Source organism: Vulpes vulpes, chromosome 12, assembly GCF_048418805.1.
Source record: "Vulpes vulpes isolate BD-2025 chromosome 12, VulVul3, whole genome shotgun sequence".
Classification (NCBI taxonomy): Eukaryota; Metazoa; Chordata; class Mammalia; order Carnivora; family Canidae; genus Vulpes; species Vulpes vulpes.
This window is the reverse complement of record NC_132791.1, coordinates 75,403,175-75,424,816: the sequence shown is the minus strand read 5'-3', so window position 1 is coordinate 75,424,816 and position 21,642 is coordinate 75,403,175. Positions and strand designations below refer to the sequence as shown.

Genomic DNA, 21,642 nt, shown 5'->3' with positions numbered 1-21,642 from the left:
AGGGCATGATCCTGGAGACCCAGGATCAAGTCCCACAAAAAAAGAAAAAAATTTATGGTAGCAATATGTATGCATAACATGTAACTCTTATGGATATGTCCATAATGTATTATTAAATTTAATAGTAGTGGCAGTTGATATGTTCAGTATGATTATATTTGAGCATATACGTGTGCTTCTCTAACAAGCACATAAAAATACTAAATTTGTTTCCTGTACTAATTTTTTCAAAATACACATTTAGAAATTTTTGTATTGCACGTAGCCTTTGAGTCATTTTCTATTGGCTTCAATGAAGAAAAATGTTCTGCCTCTGGGATAAGAGGAAGTTGGTAGGGATCAGGGAAGTTGGTAGTATTAAGTTAGAATGGAGGAACTGAACCATTCAATAGGAGTTAATTTTCAACAATTTTAGTCAAAGAAATGAAGGAAGAATCACAAGGTGAAAACAATGTGTTTAGAGGAACAGGTTAAAAGTGGAAAAAAAGAGCAAGTGAAAGGTAGGGAAAAATGTTAGTGATGAGGTTTGTTTGGAAAAACACAAGAAGACATTTCCTATCTTTTCCCCCGTTGGGATCTCCTCACCTTTCTCCTGAACAGGGTGCAGCTCCCAAGGTTCAGAAGTGAGCTGACCCATTCTGGCTGGAGCCAACTCTGGGGTGAGTCCTGTGCTGCTGCCACATAAGCTGTTTGCCCCTGGGTCCCTTCCTGTCGCTGCAGGAGGACTAGGACCCAGGGACAATGAGATAAATTTGACCAGGGAGCTATATGCTGAGAGTTCTAGAGCTTCAATCCCAATATCAATGGGGAACATAGATCAGGAGGACAGAGGTTTCCTTGACCAACGGCAGGGATTAAAAGGACAGGGAGGGGAACACAACTCTGGCCAATACATCTTTTTTTTTTTTTAAGATTTTATTTATTCATGAGAGACACAGGCAGAGGGAGAAGCAGGCCCCCCCACAGGGAGCCCAATGCAGGACTAGATCCTGGGACTGGGATCATACCTTGAACCAAAGGCAGACGCTCAACCGCTGAGCGACCCAGGTGTCCCTGGCCAATACATCTTGACAATTTCCCTCCCTACATGTGAGAGGAGATCACAACTCTCTTATCTCTCTCGAGAAAGAATACCTGCCTTCCAATGATAGATCACTTCTTCCTTATCTCACCTTTTGTCTGGGATGATCCAGCTTCCTGGACAAGCCTTCCAAGTCCAGCAACAGCCTCCTCCCTATCCCCTGGGCTGTTCCTGCACCTGGGCCAGGAGCTCTCCCACAGGGTGGTCAGTAGCTGCCCTGGCTCCAGAAAGTCCAAGCCCTGCTCCTTGCTGTGCATCTCTGGTCTCAGCCACTGACAGCAGAGGGTCTGGAGTTGGCCTTCTGAGGCCCAGAGGAATCCTCCCAGCAGAACTGCCTTAAGTTTCGTCTGAACAAATCCTGTCAGAAAGACCACTTCTGTGCAGGTTAGATTCTGCTACTCACATTCCTTCTGTTCTTCTGCAGCCCAGAAGGGCTGGATTGAATCCATTCCTGGGCAAACTGCTCAGAAGACTGGCTCATTATAACAGCAGGGGGAGCTTAAGGCTCATGATAACACATAACACAACACTTAACAGATCAGCTCCAAAGGAAGAACATATTTAGTCAGAGTGAATCGCTGTGATCAAGCCAGTGATTTGAAGGTAGAGATGCTCTGTAAAAGATAAAATGAACACAGACTGTCATTAGAATACTGTCATAAAATTATGCAAAACACATTACTTTAGGATTAAAGAACAATACTAGTAACTTTTAGATCTAGAAACTTCAGTGGCATATTCAGATAACAAAATATTCAGGTAACGAAGAAAAAACAATGCAAACAATTGTCCGCTTAAGCTGCATGTCACAGGTTTAGTCAGTTATATTTACAAATCAACCTGTCTGCCAAGAATTGTGCTAGATATGTTCCAAGGCGTTCTTAGTTTTAAAAAAGAACAGTGTGCATGTCAATGTGTCCCAAATTTGAGTCAAGAGTCCCAAGTCAATTAACTGAAGCCCCCTTTGTACACAAACCCAGTGAGTATTTTTCAGTCCTTTACTTATCAGATGCCCCTGCAGCACCTAACACTGCTAGCCACTCCCAGTCTTACAAGGAACTGCAGTCTTGTGGCTGTTTTCCATAAGTTGGTCTCTGTAAAGTGCTTAGACCAATGCCTGGTGCTCAGGGAGTTTTTGTTTTGTTTTTTAAGATTTTATTTACTTATGAGAGCACAGACAGATGAGAGAAACAGGCCCCTCACGGGGAGCCTAATGTGGGATTCCATCCCCAGACCCGGGATCATACCCTGAGTAGAAGGCAGATGCTCAACCACTAAGCCACTCAGGCATCCCCCGGATGTATTATATAACACTTGTCATAACTCATTCTTAAGTCTACTTTATGGCTCTTCTTCAGCTTGTCAAGAAATGTCTGGTACTGTAAGTTGAGACCCGCCGTCTTTCTCATTCCATTTTCATGCTGGGCAACCTTGTCCATTCAGTAGTAGCATCTGAGAAGTGAGATGTTGTCACCTAAGAACTCCTAAATATGATTCTTTTTTATCCCAATCTTGCTTTGGAGCTCCAGACCATTATAGTCCAATGGTGTATCAGACCCTTCCACTTGCATGTATTAAAAGCATCTCTTGGAATGCCTGGGTGGCTCAGTGGTTGAGTGTTTGCCTTCAGCTCATGATCCCAGGGTCCTGGGATTGAGTCCCACATCGGGCTCCCTGTAGGGAGCCTGCTTCTCCCTCTGCCTATGTTTCTGCCTCTCTCTGTCTCTCTCATGAACAAATAAATCTTAAAAAAAAAAAAAAGGCATCTCAGCACCACCAAAATTAACTCATTTTTCCCCCATAATCAATGTCTCCTCGAAAATTACCTACCTACCTCACTCCTTCCTTCCCCCATCTCTTTTAAAATGGCACATTCACTGGGCACCTGGGTCACATGGGTCAGTCAGTTAAGCATTGGACTCTTGATCTGAGCATTTTAAATTCAAGCCCTGCATTGGGTTCCATCCTGGGTGTGGCACCTATTTAGAAAAAATGGCATATTCATTCACCTAATCATCTAATTAAAAAAACTAATTATCCCTGGCTATATTTTGCTTTATTATTTTTTCTAAAGATTGTATTTATTTGAGAGGGTGAACAGGGGAGAAACAGGGAGCAGGACAAGCGGACTCCAAGCTGAACATGGAGGCCTTTCACCAAGTTATAGTATTGGTTCTTTCTGTGACAACAGCACATCTCTTCTCTAGCTTCTAGTCTTGCCCCCTTCCAATTCATTTACCACAATGCTTCTAGAATATTCCTAGTAGCCTGGTAGGATTATATTACTAAGCTGTAGAGTAGACCTTCCCATCTACCGTGGATGCCACAGTTCACCGGGTGCCTAGATAGTGCCAGCATACTGATGAGCATAACTGGCACAGCTGCAGCCCTCGGCCTGGTCTCTTCTGCAAGGCGGCTGCACTGACATAACTAACTGTTATGTTAAATGTATGAGCTGTTACATTAAACATGGAGCAGCACAGTGCCTTTCAATGTTTAGGACCCTTGGCATACCCAGTCATTACTACTTCCCTCTGGGCCCCAGCTACACCACACCCGCCTTCTTTCGGTTCAATTTTCTCATCTGTCACCCACAATCCCCTAAGGGCCATTTCTTTCCGCTTCGCTGTCTGCCTCCTATTGAGAGACCGCTCTAATGGCTTCAGGGGGGTGACCTCTAACTCGCCCGTGCCCGCCTCCCAAGGCCTATATGAAGCTTACTTCCCTGAGGCACTTACACTATACTGTAATAGTTTCCTCATCACACGGTAATGTCTGTTCCCGTGCTTAAGGCACGCTCGGCGCCCAACAGACTGCCGTGCTACCTTGTGGACCCGTTCTTGGCCATAGGATCTCACGAGGCGCTGCCTTGGCTCCTCGCCAGTAGGCAGGTCACGCTCCGTATTTCAGTGAGAGCCTCCCCAGCACTACATGCAGTCCCGCGATCAGCCCCCCAGGATTTTTCACTAGCACTCCGGCAAAAACCACCACCTGCGGACCACACCAGCGCTGCGCAGCGCCTGTGTCCGCCGAGGCTACCCAGGTCTTGGGGGTCCACGCTATAGCCATCCTGCCTGCGGGCAGAGAACCAGCCTCCCGCCCACGCCCGCACCCGCGACGGAAGAGGCACCCTGGGGCCGCGGCGCCCGCAAGACCGGAAGTGCGTCACGACCCCCGAGCGCGCCTCCGCCGGCTCCTCGCCGCCTCTCTAGGAAGTTAGAGAGCCCGTCATCTCAGTGGTTAGTTGGCTCCCACCCGCAGCGGGGCCTCGCTGGCGCGGTGGGCTCGGAACCGCGCGGGAAGGCGGGTTGGCCTGGTGTCCGGCAGCCCTGGTGCCTGGGCCCAGATCTCTCTACTCCACTGAGGACGCCGGGCCCCTGGTCGTTGGAGGTCCTGCCCGCAGGGTCCCTGAAGATGCCCGCTGTCCAGATAACAGTCCACTCTGCCCCCGGGACCAGAAGCAATAATCAGCAGCCCCCGGAGCAAGGCTGGCTTGCCCTTCATTGTCTGAGGCCTTGTTCACACAACTTGGGTCCTTCTGAGTAACGGAACCGCATCAGATCCCTGACTACTGGGCTGGCAGAAAGCTAGGAGGATACCACCCCCTACCCTACCCCACTCTACCCTCGGGAACAACGGCACACGGGCCTGGGGCAGGGGGGCAGCGTCCGTGCTGGCCGCAGCGAAGTAAGTGGCTCAGCTATAGTAACTCAGGAAGCTACTTGGCACAGGATCTGGTCCCCATTCATCCGAGCTACTTGCTTAAAATGGCTCACCTTCTGCCTTACTCCTTCAAGGTTCCCATCTAGTGCCCTACTGTCCCATCTTCCCTCTACAGTTTGAAAGTGCACATCCCATACTAGTCCATAGTCCCTATGCACTGAACGGCCCTTATGCTTCTGAAATGTCACCCATCTTGTCTGGTAAACCCTTCTCTCGACAGGTTCACATTAGGTGACTACCTATATTAACAGCTTTGTTGTTTGTGTTTTGAGGGGATCCTTTTTGGGTGTTTTTTGTAGGCATACTCACCCTTTCTTACCTAATCCAATAGATGCATTAACAGGGGTTATTTCAAACCAGGCAATTGGTGGTGACCCTGGTCTAGGTGGCTTCATCTAAATCTCCCATTGGAGATCTTCATAGATGTTCTACCTTTGCTCTCATGAGAACATTGACTTCTGTCTGCTTCTATCTCATTTTCTATCTCCTCAGCTGGAAAAGTCCTAAGTGGGAAGACCACACATGCTGATTTAGGCCTCTTATCTGGGTGAAATTAGTAACCGTTCCTTTCATTCTCAAGTGTCCCAAATTGGGCAATAAATTATATATATGATTACCTTATGTCTGAGAACCACTGATAAACTAGCTAAAATACTCCCAGGTTCTGCCCTCAGAAACATTCAGCCAGTCTGGGGTAGTGCCCAGGAAACTGCAGTTCAAACAGCGCAGGGGGTTCTAACACAGGTATATATTCAAATCAGTGGCTTCATCAAAGAGCTGAGATGCTGGCATGGAAAACTGGGTGTGGGTCCAGAGACCTAAAAAAAAGTCAGTAATGTATACACTGTGCCCTTCTCTTTCTTTTTTATGTAAAGCACCAAAATGAGTAAGGGGTGAAGAGCAGTGGGACTGTTTTCACTGTTAAGACAAGTGGACTAACAGAGACAAAGGGATCTCTAGTAAAAGGTATTATAAAGATAAAGCACATTTTTTGGTAACAGTCTCTGCATCTTTTTATTTTTCCTTATCTTTGGTCAGCATCTGTTGGTCTAATCCAGTTTTAACGTGTAATTTTGCCTGAGTCCTTCTTAAGTTCTCACATTTTGTTCTTCACTTTCCTCTTTCCCTCTCATTTTGTTGCTACTGCTGTTTGCAGATGCCTGAACTGTGTCCCGGGCTACATGAAATTACGTATAATTCACAATGATCTCTGTTCATAGTTTTGCTTTTAAAAATTTTAAAGTGATTAAAAAATAGATCAGTACAAGTGTTTAACCACTCTAGGCTTCACCTGTCTCATGTAGATATGAATGGGTAAACTCGAAATTTCTTCTTAAAGGTAGAATTCTCTGATTCTATGTTAAAAACCTCCTCCTATAGCACAACAAATACTTTCAGTGATTCCACTCTGCTTACCAAATGCACAGGAAAGTGTTTAAGGATCTCTCAATCTGGCCCCACTCCTGCAATTCCTTGCAGGAGCTCCGTGACCTGGCCAAACTGGAAAACGTGTGGATCTTGAGCATATCTTAATCGGGCCCTCCTCACCCTCTTCTCTCTGCCACAAATACTTTTCTCTATCCTCCATTTCCTTCTACAAATAATCTATTTTCCTCTCAACTTCTTTTTTAAAAGAATTTTTTTAAAGACTCATTTATTTGCCAAAGAGTGGGAGAGCATAAGCAGGGGGAACAGAGGGAGAAGGAGAAGCAGACTCCCTGCTAAGGGGGGAGCCTGACACAGGGCTCGACGACGCAGGGCTTGATCCCAAGGAGGGGATCATGACCCAGTGGAAGGCAGCCGCCTAATTGACTAAGCCACACAGACACCCTTACTTTTCTCTCAACTTCTAACTTAAATTAACATTGAACCACAGACACACATGTATAGTGGTACAGACTTTATATTTCAAAATTGCTCCTGAGAAAAATACTTCATATTTTATAATTTTGACTTTAGATAAACTTTTTAAAAAAGATTTTATTTGAGAGAGAAAGCAAGCACAAGCAGGGGGAGCAGCAGAGGGAGAAACAGGCTCCTTACTGAGCAGGGAGCCAGATGCAAGGCTCAACCCCAGGACCCTGAGATGACCCAAGCCAAAGGCAGACGTTTAACCAACTGAGCCACCCAGCTACCTTGACTTTAGGTATACTTTTGTTTTAAAATCTCCTCAGAGATAACTTTGTCTTACTGGAAAAGTATAAAACAGTCTTCCACTATAAATAATAATTTTTAGAGAAAAAGTATTGTCAGATACAGAAAATAGGAGTCATTTCCAAATACAAAATGTGGACAGAGACTTGGTTCTCCTTGTGTCTTGACCTTCAAATAAAAATTACAGTGAAAGAATCTTTAGGGCTCTTATCTACATCTCTAGATAGGTGTTAGTTGCAAAATTCTCAGCCATTTTTTTCCTTACAGTGTCCAGTCTTCTCCTGTTCAGAGGGGTCCTGGACTATCCCTCAAGAACCAACAGGCTTTTTAATTGGATTTCAATCAGTATTTCTTATACCTTGCTCAGCTGTAAAACTGACTTCCTCTTTCAGATTAGACTTTCAAAAGCATACGGATAGATGGTTGCTGGCTTAACAGAGATCACTGCCAGAGACTTCGTGGGTTGAATAAAAAGAGCCAGGGTAGAGAAAGAAGAGAAGCGAGGGTAATTTAGGAATTTAAAAGGGACACAAGCAAGAACTTCTGGCCAGGAAGGCTGGAATAATCACAGAATAGCCAGGGTCTGCATGCCATTGTCTACAGGCCACATCAAACATTAGTTTTCAGCGAATGACAAATATGCATCCCAGATAAGAGAATTAGCACAATTAGTATCAGAAACAAGTAAAGTTAGTTTAGTGAACTGTAAGTAATTTTAATCACATTAACCATCACTGCATTCTAAGTGGCACATATCTGTACAGCATATATAACATCTTTTGTTTCTTGGTATTTCATCAGTTGTTGAGAAAATTTAGAATTTTTGAGAAGCTGTGAAAAAAACAAAACAAAACAAAAAGACAAGCACAACACAAACCAAACATCCAATCCTCAACTGCAGGTGTAAAAACAATCCATTAGAAATACATTCTTTAAAATTCTGATCTGTTCATATTTTAAATCTTTTAAGAGCTGATATAGTGGAATTATCCAATATATGCTGCTTCGGTATATGCAGATGCATTTGAGATATTTATGAACTCAGATTATAATTGTATATGTAATTACTATATGGAATATATATTTATTTGAGAAGTAGATTTTATTTCAAACTTAAGTCTACTATATTTTCCTTCACTTTAAAATCCACATGTATCACTTTTGGAAATCATTTAAGCTCGAGACACAGTAAAATACACTCTTGAGAAAATTTAAGATTTGGGGAAAGACCTGCAATTAGCCACAAATGGTGACAGAAATGGTTTGAAATATTATAAATAAGGATATATAATAGAGCCAAATACACAAGACTGAAAATCACCTCATCACTTCTGCATTTCTCTGTAGAAGAATTAGGTGCAACTCTAGTTACTCAAACCCTATTTCCTAGCTCATGTGGAAGTTGTTAGCTTTTAAATGGTTTGGCTTGAACCAGATTTGGGAAAAGAATGAAACAATCTGTGACATTGTAAAGTAGTGATTGTGCATCTATGGGAGTGTGTCAAACTGCAAGAGCACCAATAAGTCAAATACTGTCCCCACTAGCAAACAGAACGAGGAAGCTCTGTTACTCTAAAGACTACTGTTTCATGAACACAGAAAGGTCTAGAGTATATCATCTTTCTGTGTAACAGAGGAAATAAGGTTATATATACTAACGTTTTCTTGTATTTACATAAACACTGAGGATACATAAGATACTAGGAAAATGGCTATAAGGTCAAAGATAGGCTCCCTTTTTAATGTTCTGATACTTGAACTGGATGAAGAATGAGTTATTTTTCTTGAAAACTCTGGCTAAGTAAATTAAAATTTAAAAGTTAAAAATAATCAGGTTGCCTGCTGTTTCAAGTCAGTGGAGTGTGTAACTCTTGATCTTGGGGTTGTGAGTTCAAGGCCCATATTTGAGGTATAGAGATTACTTAAAAACAAAATGCCCCAAGTGAGGGATAAGTGGTGAGTCTTTCCTGGAACTGAATAGAGAAGCTGTGCATTTACTAAAACACACAGATGGGAGGCTTTGTTGAGCTAAAAAAGCAAAGCCTCAGTGCCTTCTAATTCTTGTAAGTTCCATTTACTAGTAATTTCTATTTGGAGATAAAATGCTTCCAGTGGCTTAATAGAAAGAGCACTGGGAATTAGGAGACAGAGTTCTAGCTCCAGCTTCATTAATTAGCTATCTGTATGATCTTACAGTTGCTTCCCAGAACCTCCATTTCTATATCAATCATACAAGGGGGCGCAGAAGTGATCTCTGAGGGCCCTTACAGTGTTTCTATTATTAAGGCGTATTTGGTACTCCAATCCAGATTGTCATCACCAGAGAGTTTCCATTTCTTTGTGTCCTGGGCTTAGTATAAAGTAAACACTCCGTTACTTTAGGGGAAAGAAGTTTTTTTTAATGCATGACCTTGGTGGTAATCAATAGGTAGTGCTGAGAAGCATGGAGCTTATAAAAGGCCAACAACACGGAAGACTGATCATACTTTTCTCCTTTTTTATGTATTTGAAAATATCCATAACTAGGGGTTAAAGAAAGCAAAAACTGAAAACGCTTGTAAGTCACAGGAAAAATACAGAGGCCTATATTTTCATAACAAAGATCAGAAGCGAGATAACCAGATTTTTAGCTAAGTTTCTTGGCCTGTGCCAACTGAGTATCTCAGGCAATGTCTGCTATGTCTAGCCACTGAGCTACTAGTAACATATGATTGTTCAATTCCTTGGATCCTATCCGGAGGCTGAGTTACTGAAAAGCTACAGAGTGCTTCCGTAGGGAAAAGTTTTGTGTATGTCTATGGGACAATTCATCTGCCCCCCTGTTGCAGGTCAGAAAAGTATGATAATTTTATCATACCTTAATGAAAACAGAAAATAGCCAAATAGTTTATATTATATATTTCACTGCAATTACTTTTCAATTGATTTTTAAATTCTCAGTGAGTGAACTACTTTTAACATAATTTGTGTTCAGGCAGCATTTAATTTTTAAAAACTTTTAAAAAGTTTCCTAGAACTAGAATGAAGAAGGCTTCCTGAAGCACACCTAGAAAACTTTTTGCACAGGTGTGTGTGAGACTGAAGACTGTGGATGCTGTTGACCCCAGAAAACCTGACAGAGGTACTTACGGTATTAACACTTCTCTCAGCAGAAAAATACAATTTCACTGGCTCTCCTAGGAGCTTCCTACTCGAGAGGATTACACTACTTTTTACTATTACCTTGCTCAAAGGTAATAGTGAGACAAAGTGAGAACCCGCCCTGCAACCTTGCCTAGTGGTCTGATGTCAGGAAATGTTGCCCTACCTGTTCCAAGGGGCTGGCTGGACTCAGCAGAGGGTGCACTTTCCGGTGCTGAATGAGGTTGCATTGATAAATGAAGTTCTTGCCACATTCTTCACATTCGTAAGGCCTCTCCCCAGAGTGAATCCTTTGATGCTTACTGAGGACGGAGCGTCGACTAAAGCTCTTACTGCACTGACCACACTGGAAGGGCTTCTCCCCCGTGTGGATCCGGAGGTGATGGAAAAGCCCCGCATTCTGGCTGAAGGCTTTGCCACAGATGCTGCACTGGTAGCGCTTCTCCCCAGTGTGGAGTCTCTGGTGCTGAAACAGGCCTGACCGCTGCCCAAAGGCCCGTCCACACTCCTCGCACTCATAGGGCTTCTCGCCTGTGTGTGTTCTCTGGTGCTCGATAAGGATGGAATTCTGGGTGAAGCTCTTCCCACATTCACCACAGATATAGGGTCTCTCCACTGAAGAGCTCACCCGCTGCCTTTCCAATCTGCCCTCATGGTCACAGGTGTCTCCACATTCAGGCGTCTGAATAATATCACCATTCGATTTTTCAGGTGCTTCCACAAGAGATTTCATTTCTTTAGAAAGCTCCCTCTTTGGGGCTAACTGCACATTCCAAGTCCCAGCCCCATCACCTGAAATAATAAGTAGATCACAAGAATGTTATGTTTCCAAAGGAAAATGGGAAAAACCAGCCAGGAGAGTAGGTGGCAGGAGACAAATAACCATGGTTTCTGTTTACTGTCCCTGGGTAAACAATGATGCCCAGCCCCCAGGGAGAAAACTCACGGAACCATAACTGCTGTGACTGTCTGCCTCTCCCACCAGGCTGCAGACTTCCTGAGGGCAAGGAGCATGTCTCCCCTGCCTGTCACAGTATCCCTAAAACCAAGCACACTGCCTGGCACACAGCAGACATGGAACAGAGGTGCTGAACTGATAGACACTCGGGGAGTGAGGAAGGCCTCCTGAGGAAACTCTAATCCTCACCGATGTCCTGAACTGGGCACATCTCTCGAGAATTGCACTGATGCAGCTCTTCCAAGGTTTGGAGCCGGCCACCTGACAACTCGTGGGCTGTTCCCCGGGATGCTTTCTCCTTCACAAACTCTCCCTGTTCACAGACATAGGTTGGGACCTGATGGGAAATTAAGGACAGTTAGGAATCAAATATCAGAGAAGATACTGTAAGGGAGCCATCTCAGGTCCACTGCACAAGAAAGAAAGGACCAAGAAACTGGCAAAGAGGAAAAGGCAGAGAGATAGAAAACCCACAACACACCCCATCAGGAACAAAGAAATCCTCCTCTTCCTCTTGCTGCACTGAAACCCACACTCTCCCTGTAGGTACAAACCTCTGTTTTCCTATCTTCCACCTGTTCTCCTGGCTCGTCCAGCTCCCTCTCCAGGTCCTCCAGCACGGCCACCACCTCATCCCCGCTCTCGGGGTGCTGCTCCCGCACCCAGGCCTGGAGCTCCTCAGGCAGGATGGTCAGGAACTGCTCCAGCACCAGCAGCTCCAGGATCTGCTCCTTGCTGTGGGTCTCGGGGCGCAGCCAGTGTCGGCACAGCTCCTGGAGCCGGGTGAGGGCCTCTCGGGGCCCAGGGGTCTCCTGGTAGCAGAACTGCCTGAAGCGTCTACGGAAGATCTCTCTTGTATGAGGGTTATCCCCCTCTTGTTCTTCTACCTTTACTGCCAGATGTCCCTCCTGCATCTCTGGAGTCTGAAGGGCCAAGGCTGTGGCCATTTTAGGCTTAACTATTCAGGAAAAGAGTCTATGCTCGATGATGCCTTTTTGATCTTTTCTCCTAGAAATCCCAAAATCTATAAAGTAATTGCAGAGAAAAAAAATATTAAAATATAGAAAATCTTTTCTGCTGGCAGGCACAGGGAGTACTTGTACCAAAAGCAGTCACTGTCTGGTGAAAAACTCTGAATGCACGAGTAACGGTAAGGACTACAAAAATTCTGATGCAGGTGATATGGGAAGGGAAATAGAACACCCACCCTATCCCAACAGACAGACAGACAGACACACACACACAGAGTTTTATTGAAGGAAGGGACCATTCTGATCATCATGAATGAATCAGCTCAAACAAATCGGCGGGAACATACTAGGTTTCCATTTGAATGGCAAGATACTGGACTCGGAGTTAAGTTTTCAGTTGGAGGTAAACCAACATTTTGGTGCCAAGGGGTCACAGAGGACACTAACAATAGGAGCAAAGGGAAACAAAATGGAGAAGAGAGAGAAAGCAAAAAAAGATAAAAAGACAGAATGAGGAGAAAGGCTCCATCCTTGCAGTCAGGTGGGGTGTGGAGGAGCGAGGTCTGTGTGGGGTGGGAGAAATCCGGATGGAGACCTGGTCCTCCAGGCACAACCTCTGCTGACCTATCTTTGTGGGTGGATATAGAGATCAAGTAAGACCATGGATAAAGAGCACAAGAAGCTGGGAGCTTGGGATATTCTCAAGTATTATAAATTACCAATATTATTATTTTCCTTATAAATGTTGTTGAAAGATTTAATGAATCCTAGCGGTCAAAACATTATGGCAAAAAAATGCTCTTGAACTGCTCTTGACTCAGAGATATTAAAATGAAAGAAATATTGGTTCTGATATTTTAAAACAGAGGTAGAGTTTGAGCTGTTTCTTGTTCTTTAATTTTCTGAAAACTGTTTTCTCTTTGAATATTGAGGATGGAGGATGGCAACCGTGTGTAAAAGAAAATTAGAGCACGTAAAGAGACAAATGTCTATGACCACGTAAAACTTATGGTAAAATCTTAACCATGAGAGTAATTAATGAAAGCAATTTTCTGAAAGAATATTATATAAACCAAGTGATTTTAAAGGATCATGTTTTGGCAGAGGCTTTCAAACTTTTTGACCAGGACTCTCAGAAATATTTTATATCGAAACAAAACATTTTTACATTGAGACCCAGAGCATGTATGTATACATGCACAAGAATGCATGTTTGCACATGAGTGAGGTACCACACACACACACACACACACACACACAAATAGCTAAAATAATAATTTCACAAAACACTATGTATCCTGAATTACATCATATATACTATTATTTTTTAAATTCTTTTTTGAAACCCCAAAACAAAAAACCCTGCTCACAGCTGACCACATAGATTTCACGATCCACAAGTCATGATATACAGCTTAAAAAAGTTTCCACATTTAAGTAAAATTATTAAAATTCACTGTAAATACTGGGGCAACTGGGTGACACAGTCAGTTAAGCATCCAACTGTTGGTTTCAGCTCAGGTCCTGATCTCAGAGTCCTGGGATTGGGCCCTGCATTGGGCTTCAAACTCAGCAGGGAGTCTGCTTGAGATTCTCTCTTCCTGTGCTCCCCCAAACCCCCTCCTCTCATATAAACAAATCTTTAAAATATATGTGTGTGTGTGTGTGTGTGCATATCCATACATACATATGTGTGTGTGTGTGTGTGTGTGTGTGTGTGTGTATCCCAACACTATTCTTAGGCATTGGCATGCATCACAAAATAAAAAAACTAGGAGTGGGGTGGGGGAGTTGGGGGGTGGGGGGTGGGGGGCTGCCCCGTTGCACAGCGGTTTAGCGCCACCTGCAGCCCAGAGCATGATCCTGGAGACCCAGGATTGAATCCCATGTCAGGCTCTTTGCATGGAGCCTGCTTCTCCCTCTGCCTGTGTCTCTGCCTCTCTCTCGCTCTGTGTCTCTATGAATAAATAAAAAAATCTTTAAAAAAAATTAAAAAAAAAACTAGGAGCATATTTACATTACAACTAAATACAGGTCACACTACAACCACAAAGTTAAATCTATATTGCCATTATTAGTTATATTTAATCTGCAAACATAATCCTCCTCCACAAATTTCTGACATTTCTGGCTTCATTGATAGTCATGACCCTAGCACATCTTAGCCCCTTTTCGAACCCAGTGCCTCTAAAATGCTTCCCAAGTGTTTTATAACCCTAGCCTCCCAGTCACAAACATATAGTTTTTAATATTGTTTAGGTTCACCACCCATTGTACAGGTCTTCCTTGACTTACAATGGGGTTATGTCCTCATAAACCCATCAAAGTTGAAAATATCACAAGTTGAAAATGCACTGAATACACTTAACCTACCAAACATCATAGCTTAGCCTCACCTACAGTAAATGTGTTCAGAACACTTACATTAGCCTACAATTGGGCAAAATCATCTAACATATCCTATTTGGTAATTAAATGTCGAAAATCTCATGTAATTTATTGAATATTGTACTGAAAGTGAAAACCAGAATGGTTGTACAGGTACAGAATGGTTTTAAGTCTATCAGTTGTTTCTTGTAAACAACTCGAGAAGATCAAAACTCAAAATTTGAAGTAGCATTGAACATCTATCACTTTCCATCATTGTTACGTTGAAAAATCATCCTACATCATTGGGGCCTCGGAAACAGGTCAGGAATATAATTAGCATAATAATCTCTCAGTTAAAAAAGAAGCACATCAGCATTTTATTTTTACATCAGCATTTTATTTATTTTTATTTTTTAATTTTTTTAAAGATTTTATTTATTTATTCATGATAGACACACACACAGAGAGAGGCAGAGACACAGGCAGAGGGAGGAGCAGGCTCCATGCAGGGAGTCTGACGTGGGACTTGATCCTGGGACTCCAGGATCACACCCTGGGCAGAAGGCAGGCACTTAAACCGCTGAGCTACCCAGGCTGCCCTACATCAGCATTTTAAAGCTAGTTTTCTGTAGAGCCTCAGCAAGATCAATACCTCAAAATCTACCATGACTCTCAGAGAAATGTTCTTTACCAACAGGCATAGAGGTTAAGACAAAGCAGCATGCAATACAAATGTCTCTATCATAATACCTCCCCACACTCTCTCCTCTGATGTCACCATCAAAGGCCCCAACCACTTATTGGACGCATGCCCGTACTCTCCCCTCTGATGTCACCATCCAAGGCCCCCACCACTTACTGAACACATGCCCACACTCTCCCTTCTGATGTCATCATCCAAGGTTCTACCACTTACTGGACACATGCTACACTCTTCCCTCTGTCACCTTCAAAGGCTCCCACTACTTACTGGACGCATCCACACACTCTCCCCTCTGATGTCACCATCCAATGCTCCCACTACTTACAAGATGCAATCCCACACTCCCCTCTGATGTCACCAGCCAGTGTGCCCAGTAACTACTGGACACATGCCCACATTCCCCCCATGATGTCACCATCCAAGGTCCCCACCACTTACTGGATTCATCCCCACACTCTTCTCTCTCTGTCACCATCTGAGACCGCCCACTACTTACCGGACATATCCTCAAACCCTCAAGCTTGGTTTAAGACCAGTCACAGTTCTAGCTCAATTGTTGGGCCACATTCTTGTTTTCTCTATTCCACATGCAAAAACTGCCAACTCCATTTAGGCTTTCCTTCTCACTGTTCTTTAATCAGGCCTTCCTCTTCCCTGTTCCATGTCTGTGGTCTTACTTTCTGTATTTATTCAAACCCTATCCAAACTCAGCACATTGATCTGACTCTCAAATCCTCTGAGGTCTTCCCCATGCACTCCAGTCCATCCCCTCCTCCTCCCAGCTCTTCTATTATGAACCTTTTCTTTTCCCTCAAGTCACTATCTTGTAGTTATTTCTCATATTAAAAAAAATCCAGAATGTACAGAATAAATTCCTTCATCAAGCTCTACTCTCCAGAAGTAGATACTGTTATAGATAAGAATGGATCCTTTGGACTTTATCTTCAATCTCAGAGGCGTGAATGTGTGCATGTACACACACACACACACACACACACACACACACACCTCTTATGTTTCCTGTTTACCTGCAGTAAGTAGAAGGTAGTATGAGGTAGCAGATCTAGTTATGAATCCTGACTTATGAACAATGTGATTCCAGGCAAGTTTCCTGATGGATTTTTCTGACCTTCAATCTCTCTTACAAAATGAGGACAACTACTTTGTAAAGTTGTGCAAGAGTATTAAATGAGATAATGCATATAAAAGGATTTTGCACAAAACCTGGCACTTAATAAGCTTTAAATCAACTACCTTCGAAAGAGATAATATACAATTTTTGATCTAAGGTGGCTTAATCAATAGCTGCTACCTACCCTAGCAGCCAAGACTGTAATGTTTTCTACTTCCCAAAGCACAGCATGGGTATGCGGGTGGTGAAATGTGGGTACCACACAGGTGAGCACACAAATGAAATCGCTGTTTCATCAAGTTTGCAGACATATTCTGCAAGACATTCAAGTCTTCAGATCTATTCTTCTGCAATTTTAAATCCTAGCTAGAAGACTAGGTCTCCTGAGGTCCAAAAGGTGCAGGATCAGATTCAAACAAGAGAAGTAACCTCCTGGGTTGTGGCTGGAAAGCTAATCCAGAGAGAAAGCAGAATCAACAGAGAGAGCAAAAGGTCTAAGAAAACAGACCCTGGTGCCAGACAGCCTGGATCTGCAAGGTGACTACAAGCCCCGAGCAGTTACACGATCCTAGCAAAGTTACTTGACCTGATTTTCTTTCTCGATGTTAAAAAGGGGGCAAGGGGGCTTACATTAGAGCAGTGCCTACCTCCTAGAGTCATGGGAAGTAAATATGTTAATACGTGTGCTTTCAGCAGTGCCTACCTGGAACATAATAACTGCTATTTAAAGTCGCCGAAAGGGATCCCTGGGTGGCGCAGCGGTTTGGCGCCTGCCTTTGGCCCAGGGCGCGATCCTGGAGACCCGGGATCGAATCCCACGTCGGGCTCCCGGTGCATGGAGCCTGCTTCTCCCTCTGCCTGTGTCTCTGCCTCTCTCTCTCTCTCTGTGACTATCATAAATAAATAAAGATTTTTAAAAAAAAAATAAATAAATAAAGTCGCCGAAAAAACAAAAACCAACAGAAGGCAAGAGCCTGCGCCGGCTGTGGGCCAGACCGCGAGAGGCTGCGGCACAGGACGAAACGACCCTGCTCACTGCTTCGAGCAAGTCCCCAGCAGACTGCCGGCCGCGGGAGAACACAAACACTGTCCTACGACCCGGACAGGGAGGGCGCGAAGCGGCCCGGGGACCAGGTCAGCGAGCGAATTAGGTCCGCGAACGGGTGGACGAGCTGGAAAGGGCCGGGCGAGGAGTGAGGGCCCAGGGCCGCCGCCGCCGACGCCGCCGCCCTGCCCGCCGGGACCCCTCGGCTCCCCGCCTCACGGCCCCAGCCCCGCCCCTCCCAAGGCCCCGGCGCAGCCGGACTTCGAAGCTCACCGGGCATCCGTGGGCGGAGAGGCCCTCGGCCAGACGGCTCCACCTCCGAGTCCTCGACCACCGGAGCCCACACCGCGAACGGCGGCAGTCGGAGGTGCTGGGCGCGGCCCGCCCCCCGGCGACAGCGGTTCCGGCCGCGTTCGCTCTAGCAAGCTCGGAGGTCTCGCGCCTCGGTGGTCGCCCCTCGGAGTCACCGCTCCAGGTGGAGTGAGAGCCTGGCTGGCCTGGAGCCCCTAGGCGGGCAAACGGAGTGACAGCCGGCTTGGTGTTCTAAATAGCGACCCTGTAAGTCGGGTACAGTGATCCCCATTTAACAGAAGAGGAAACTGACCCGCATTACTTGCTTGTAGGCCCTATCAATAATTCTTATTTTCTTTACGATTTTATAGAATGTCTCCAATTCAAATACAAAAACATAGAGTACTTAATTTGAATGAATTCTTTCTTTTTATAGTTATATTATAAACTTGGTATACAGTTAGGATCATTTCTTTCTGTTTGTTTTTCTGTTTCAGGGTTTATTTTCCTTTCATCCCTTTTCATTTCCTTTCTGAACATGCAAAACACTTAATTCAAAATCTTCAAAATCGATATAAAAGGATATAACCAAAGTTTTGCCTCTATCCCTAACTCCTTTACTCCATATACAGTGGACCCTTTAATAAGATGGGTTTGAACTGTGTGCATTCACTTATACACAGATTTTTTTCAATAAATACAATAGAGTTCTATAAATGTATTTTCTTAATTATTTTTCTCAGTTTACTGTACTATAAGAATACAGTATATTATACATATAACATACAAAGTGTGTGTGAATCTAATTATGTTATCAGTAAGACTTCAGTCAATAGTAGGCTACTAGTAGTTAAATTTTGAGGGAGTCAATATGTGTATTTTTTACTGCATTGGGGTGAGTTCTCCAACCCCTGCATTGTTCAAGGGTCAACTGTATACACCCCATTTCCAGTAGTTTTAACTTATCCTGCCTTTCCTTCCTCTTTCCCTTCTTTCCCTTACAAAGACAAGCACTTACCTTCTTTCCGTCTATAAACTATCATATTGTTTTGTACCTTGCTTTATCACTTACTAAAATAACCTGGAAATTATCTGTTCAATGAAATATCCCTCTTTGATTTTTTTTTACAGTGTCATAGTACTCCATCATGTAACTGTACCATAATTTTTCCAGCCAGTCTGTGAGGGATGGGTATTTGGATTGTTTCCAACATTTTGTTTTAATAAATAATGCTGAAGGTAAACAACAAAGAAAGAGAAGAGAGGAGAGAGAAAGGGAAGTATCTTTGTAAACATATTATTTTGCACTCTCAACAGCAAAGTGTGAGAGTGCCTGTTTTCACATAACCTCCCCAACTGTATGTTTTCAAACTTTTGAATTTTATCAATATGGAGGTCATTAAGTATTTATTTTTCTAATAAGATTTATTTATTCATGATAGACATAGAGAGAGAGGCAGAGACACAGGAGGAGGGAGAAGCAGGCTCTATGCCAGGAACCCGATGTGGGACTCGATCCTGAGGCTCCAGGATAGCACACTGGGCCAAAGGCAGGCACTAAAGGGCTGAGCCACCCAGGGATCCCTCATTAAGTATTTCTTAAGCAACCACAACTCCAATGCTGAAATCCCTGTTAAAAATGAATTCATAGGGTACTCCAAATACTATAAAACATTAATGGAAGAAATTGAAGATATCCCACGCTCATGAGTTGAAAAAACCTATATTGTTAAAATGTCCATACTACCCAAAACAATCTATTGATTTAATGCAACCTCTGTCAAAATACCAACAATATTTTTCATAGAACTAGAACAAATAATACTAAAATTTTTATGGAACCACAAAAGACCTTGAATAGCCAAAGCAATCTTGAAAAAGAACAAAGATGGAGGTATCATAATCCATGATTTCAAGGTATACTACAAACTTCTAGTAATCAAAACAGTATTGTACTGGCATAAAATTAGACCTATAGATCAATGGAACAGAAAGGAAAACCCAGAAATAAACCCACACATATGTGGTCAATTAATCTTTGACAAAAATATACAACAGGGAAAAGACAATGTCTTCAATGAATGGTGCTGGGAAAACTGTACAGCTACATGCAAAAGAATGAAACTGGACCATTTTCTTATACCATACACAAAAATAAACTAATGGATTAAAGACCTAAATGTGAGACCTGATACTGTAAAACTCCTAGGAGAAAACATAGGCAGTAATTTCTTGACATTGACCCAGCAACATTTTTCTAGATACATATCCTCAGGCAAGGGAAACAAAAGCAAAATTAAACTATTAAGGCTACACCAAAATAAACAACTTTTGCACAGCAAAGAAAAATATCGATCAAATAGCAAGGCAAAATACTGAATGAGATTGGGAAAAGATATTTTCAAGTGACATATTCAATAAGGAGTTAATATCCAAAATATAGAATTTATACAACTCAGCACCAAAGAGCCCCAAATAATCCAATTAAAAAATGGGCAGAAGACACAAATAGACATTTTTCCACAGAAGACATACAGATCACCAACAGACATACAAAAAGATGCTCAACATTACTAATCATCAGGAAAATGCAAATCAAAACCACAATATCACTTCACACTTGTCAGAATGGCCAAGACCAGGAAGACAAGAAATAACAAGTGTTGGCAACGTGGTCTCCATGCACAGTCAGAGGGAATGTAAAATTGGTGTCACCACTTTTGAAAAAATTGTATGGAAGTTCCTCAAAAAATTAATAGAGTTACCTTATGATCCAGTAAATGCACTATTGGATATCTGCCCAAAGAAAACAAAAACATTAATTTAAAAAGATATATGTACCCTATGTTTATTGCAGCATTATTTACTATAACCAAGATATGGAAGCAACCTAGTATCCATCCATGGATATAAGAAAAAATGGATTCACAATGCCATATGTTAGCAAGAATTATGGAGCAATGAGAACTTTCATATGCTGTTGATGAGAGTGTACATTAGTATTATTATTTGGGGGAAACTTTTGGACATATCCACTAAAGCTGAACACATGCATAGTCCATGACCCAGGAATTTCACTTTCAGAGATAGCCACCAGAAATGAATATATATTTGCATCTAAAGGCATGACTGAGCAGCATTTTAACAGCTTTAAAATCGAAACAACCCAAACATCCATTAACAGCAGAATACATACAAAAGTTTAAGTTTATTCATACAATAGAATACTATGCAACAATAAAAAGGAATGAACTACTGCTATAAGCCACAGCGATAATTTTCACAAAAATAATAGTGAAAGAAGGCAGACACAAAAAGATACATATTTCATGATTCCGTTTACATAAAGTTCAAACAGGGAAAGCTAATATCTGGTGTTAGAAGTCATAACAGGAAGGGGGGATGGAGCACAAGTGGGTCTTCTGGGGAACTGGTAATGTTCTCTTTCTTGACTTTGGTGGTGGCTATGTGGGTTGTTTCATTTTATGAATTTCATTTACCTGTACAATACCAGCCATAAGGTGATTATATAGAAATATGGAATGTTTTCTTTAAATAGGGGTTATGGATAGAACAGTTCAGAAAAATTTGAAACACATTATCTAAAATTATGTTTTCTCTATATATATATATTATATATTTGTTAGATATATATCTATATATAGATATATTTGTTTACTATATGTAAACAAATGAATATATAAATAAATAAATGTGTAAACAAATGAATAAATAAATAAATATATATATATCTCCAAATAGTGTAAATAAATGAAAATAATTCTCAAATTAGGGAGGTAAGAATCTAGAGGAATTTTTTTCTTTAAAAATATCCTTTATTGGGGTGCCTGGTGGCTCAGTTAGTTAAGCATCTGCCTTGGGCCCAAGTCATGATCTCAGGGTCCTGGGATGGAGTCCCCTTCAGGCTCCCTGCTCAGCAGGGAGTCTGCTTGTTTCTTCCTCTGCCTCCAACGCACTCATGTTCAATCTCTCTCTCTCAAATTAAAAAAAAAAAACAAAAACCTTAAAAAATATATCCTTTATTACTAAGTTAAAATGGATTTGGGCTGTAT

At 42.6% G+C, this 21,642-nt stretch overlaps 1 protein-coding gene across 5 annotated transcripts; it reads right to left on the bottom strand.

The window, feature by feature from the left end:
• Window positions 1-896: 896 nt before the first annotated feature.
• ZSCAN23 (zinc finger and SCAN domain containing 23) lies at window positions 897-17,821 on the bottom strand. 5 transcript variants are annotated; one of them, XR_011995631.1, is made up of 7 exons: window positions 17,552-17,680; window positions 16,937-17,123; window positions 11,612-12,081; window positions 11,247-11,394; window positions 10,266-10,891; window positions 2,916-3,060; window positions 897-1,695 (listed from the first exon to the last, which is right to left on the bottom strand). XR_011995631.1 is itself a non-coding variant. In XM_072728892.1 (6 exons), the coding sequence occupies exons 3-6, from the start codon at window positions 12,002-12,004 to the stop codon at window positions 1,666-1,668; spliced, it is 1,197 nt and encodes a 398-aa protein (XP_072584993.1). In that variant the 5' UTR covers window positions 12,005-12,081; window positions 16,937-17,123; window positions 17,552-17,678; the 3' UTR covers window positions 897-1,665. The 5 variants fall into 5 exon arrangements, 2 of the variants coding, with proteins under 2 accessions (XP_072584993.1, XP_025842371.2); XR_011995630.1 differs by lacking the exon at window positions 16,937-17,123 and having other exon boundaries at window positions 17,552-17,679; XM_072728892.1 differs by lacking the exon at window positions 2,916-3,060 and having other exon boundaries at window positions 17,552-17,678.
• Between the last annotated feature and the right edge of the window lie 3,821 nt (window positions 17,822-21,642).

Bases quoted from the DNA above. Each gene is read 5' to 3' on its own strand.
- ZSCAN23 (XM_025986586.2), bottom strand. From the start codon at position 12,004: ATGGCCACAGCCTTGGCCCTTCAGACTCCAGAGATGCAGGAGGGACAT. The intron at 11,395-11,611 runs GTTTGTACCTAC...ATTTCCCATCAG, and splicing joins TGGAAGATAGGAAAACAGAG to GTCCCAACCTATGTCTGTGA. The intron at 10,892-11,246 runs GTGAGGATTAGA...TTATTATTTCAG, and splicing joins GTGCCCAGTTCAGGACATCG to GTGATGGGGCTGGGACTTGG.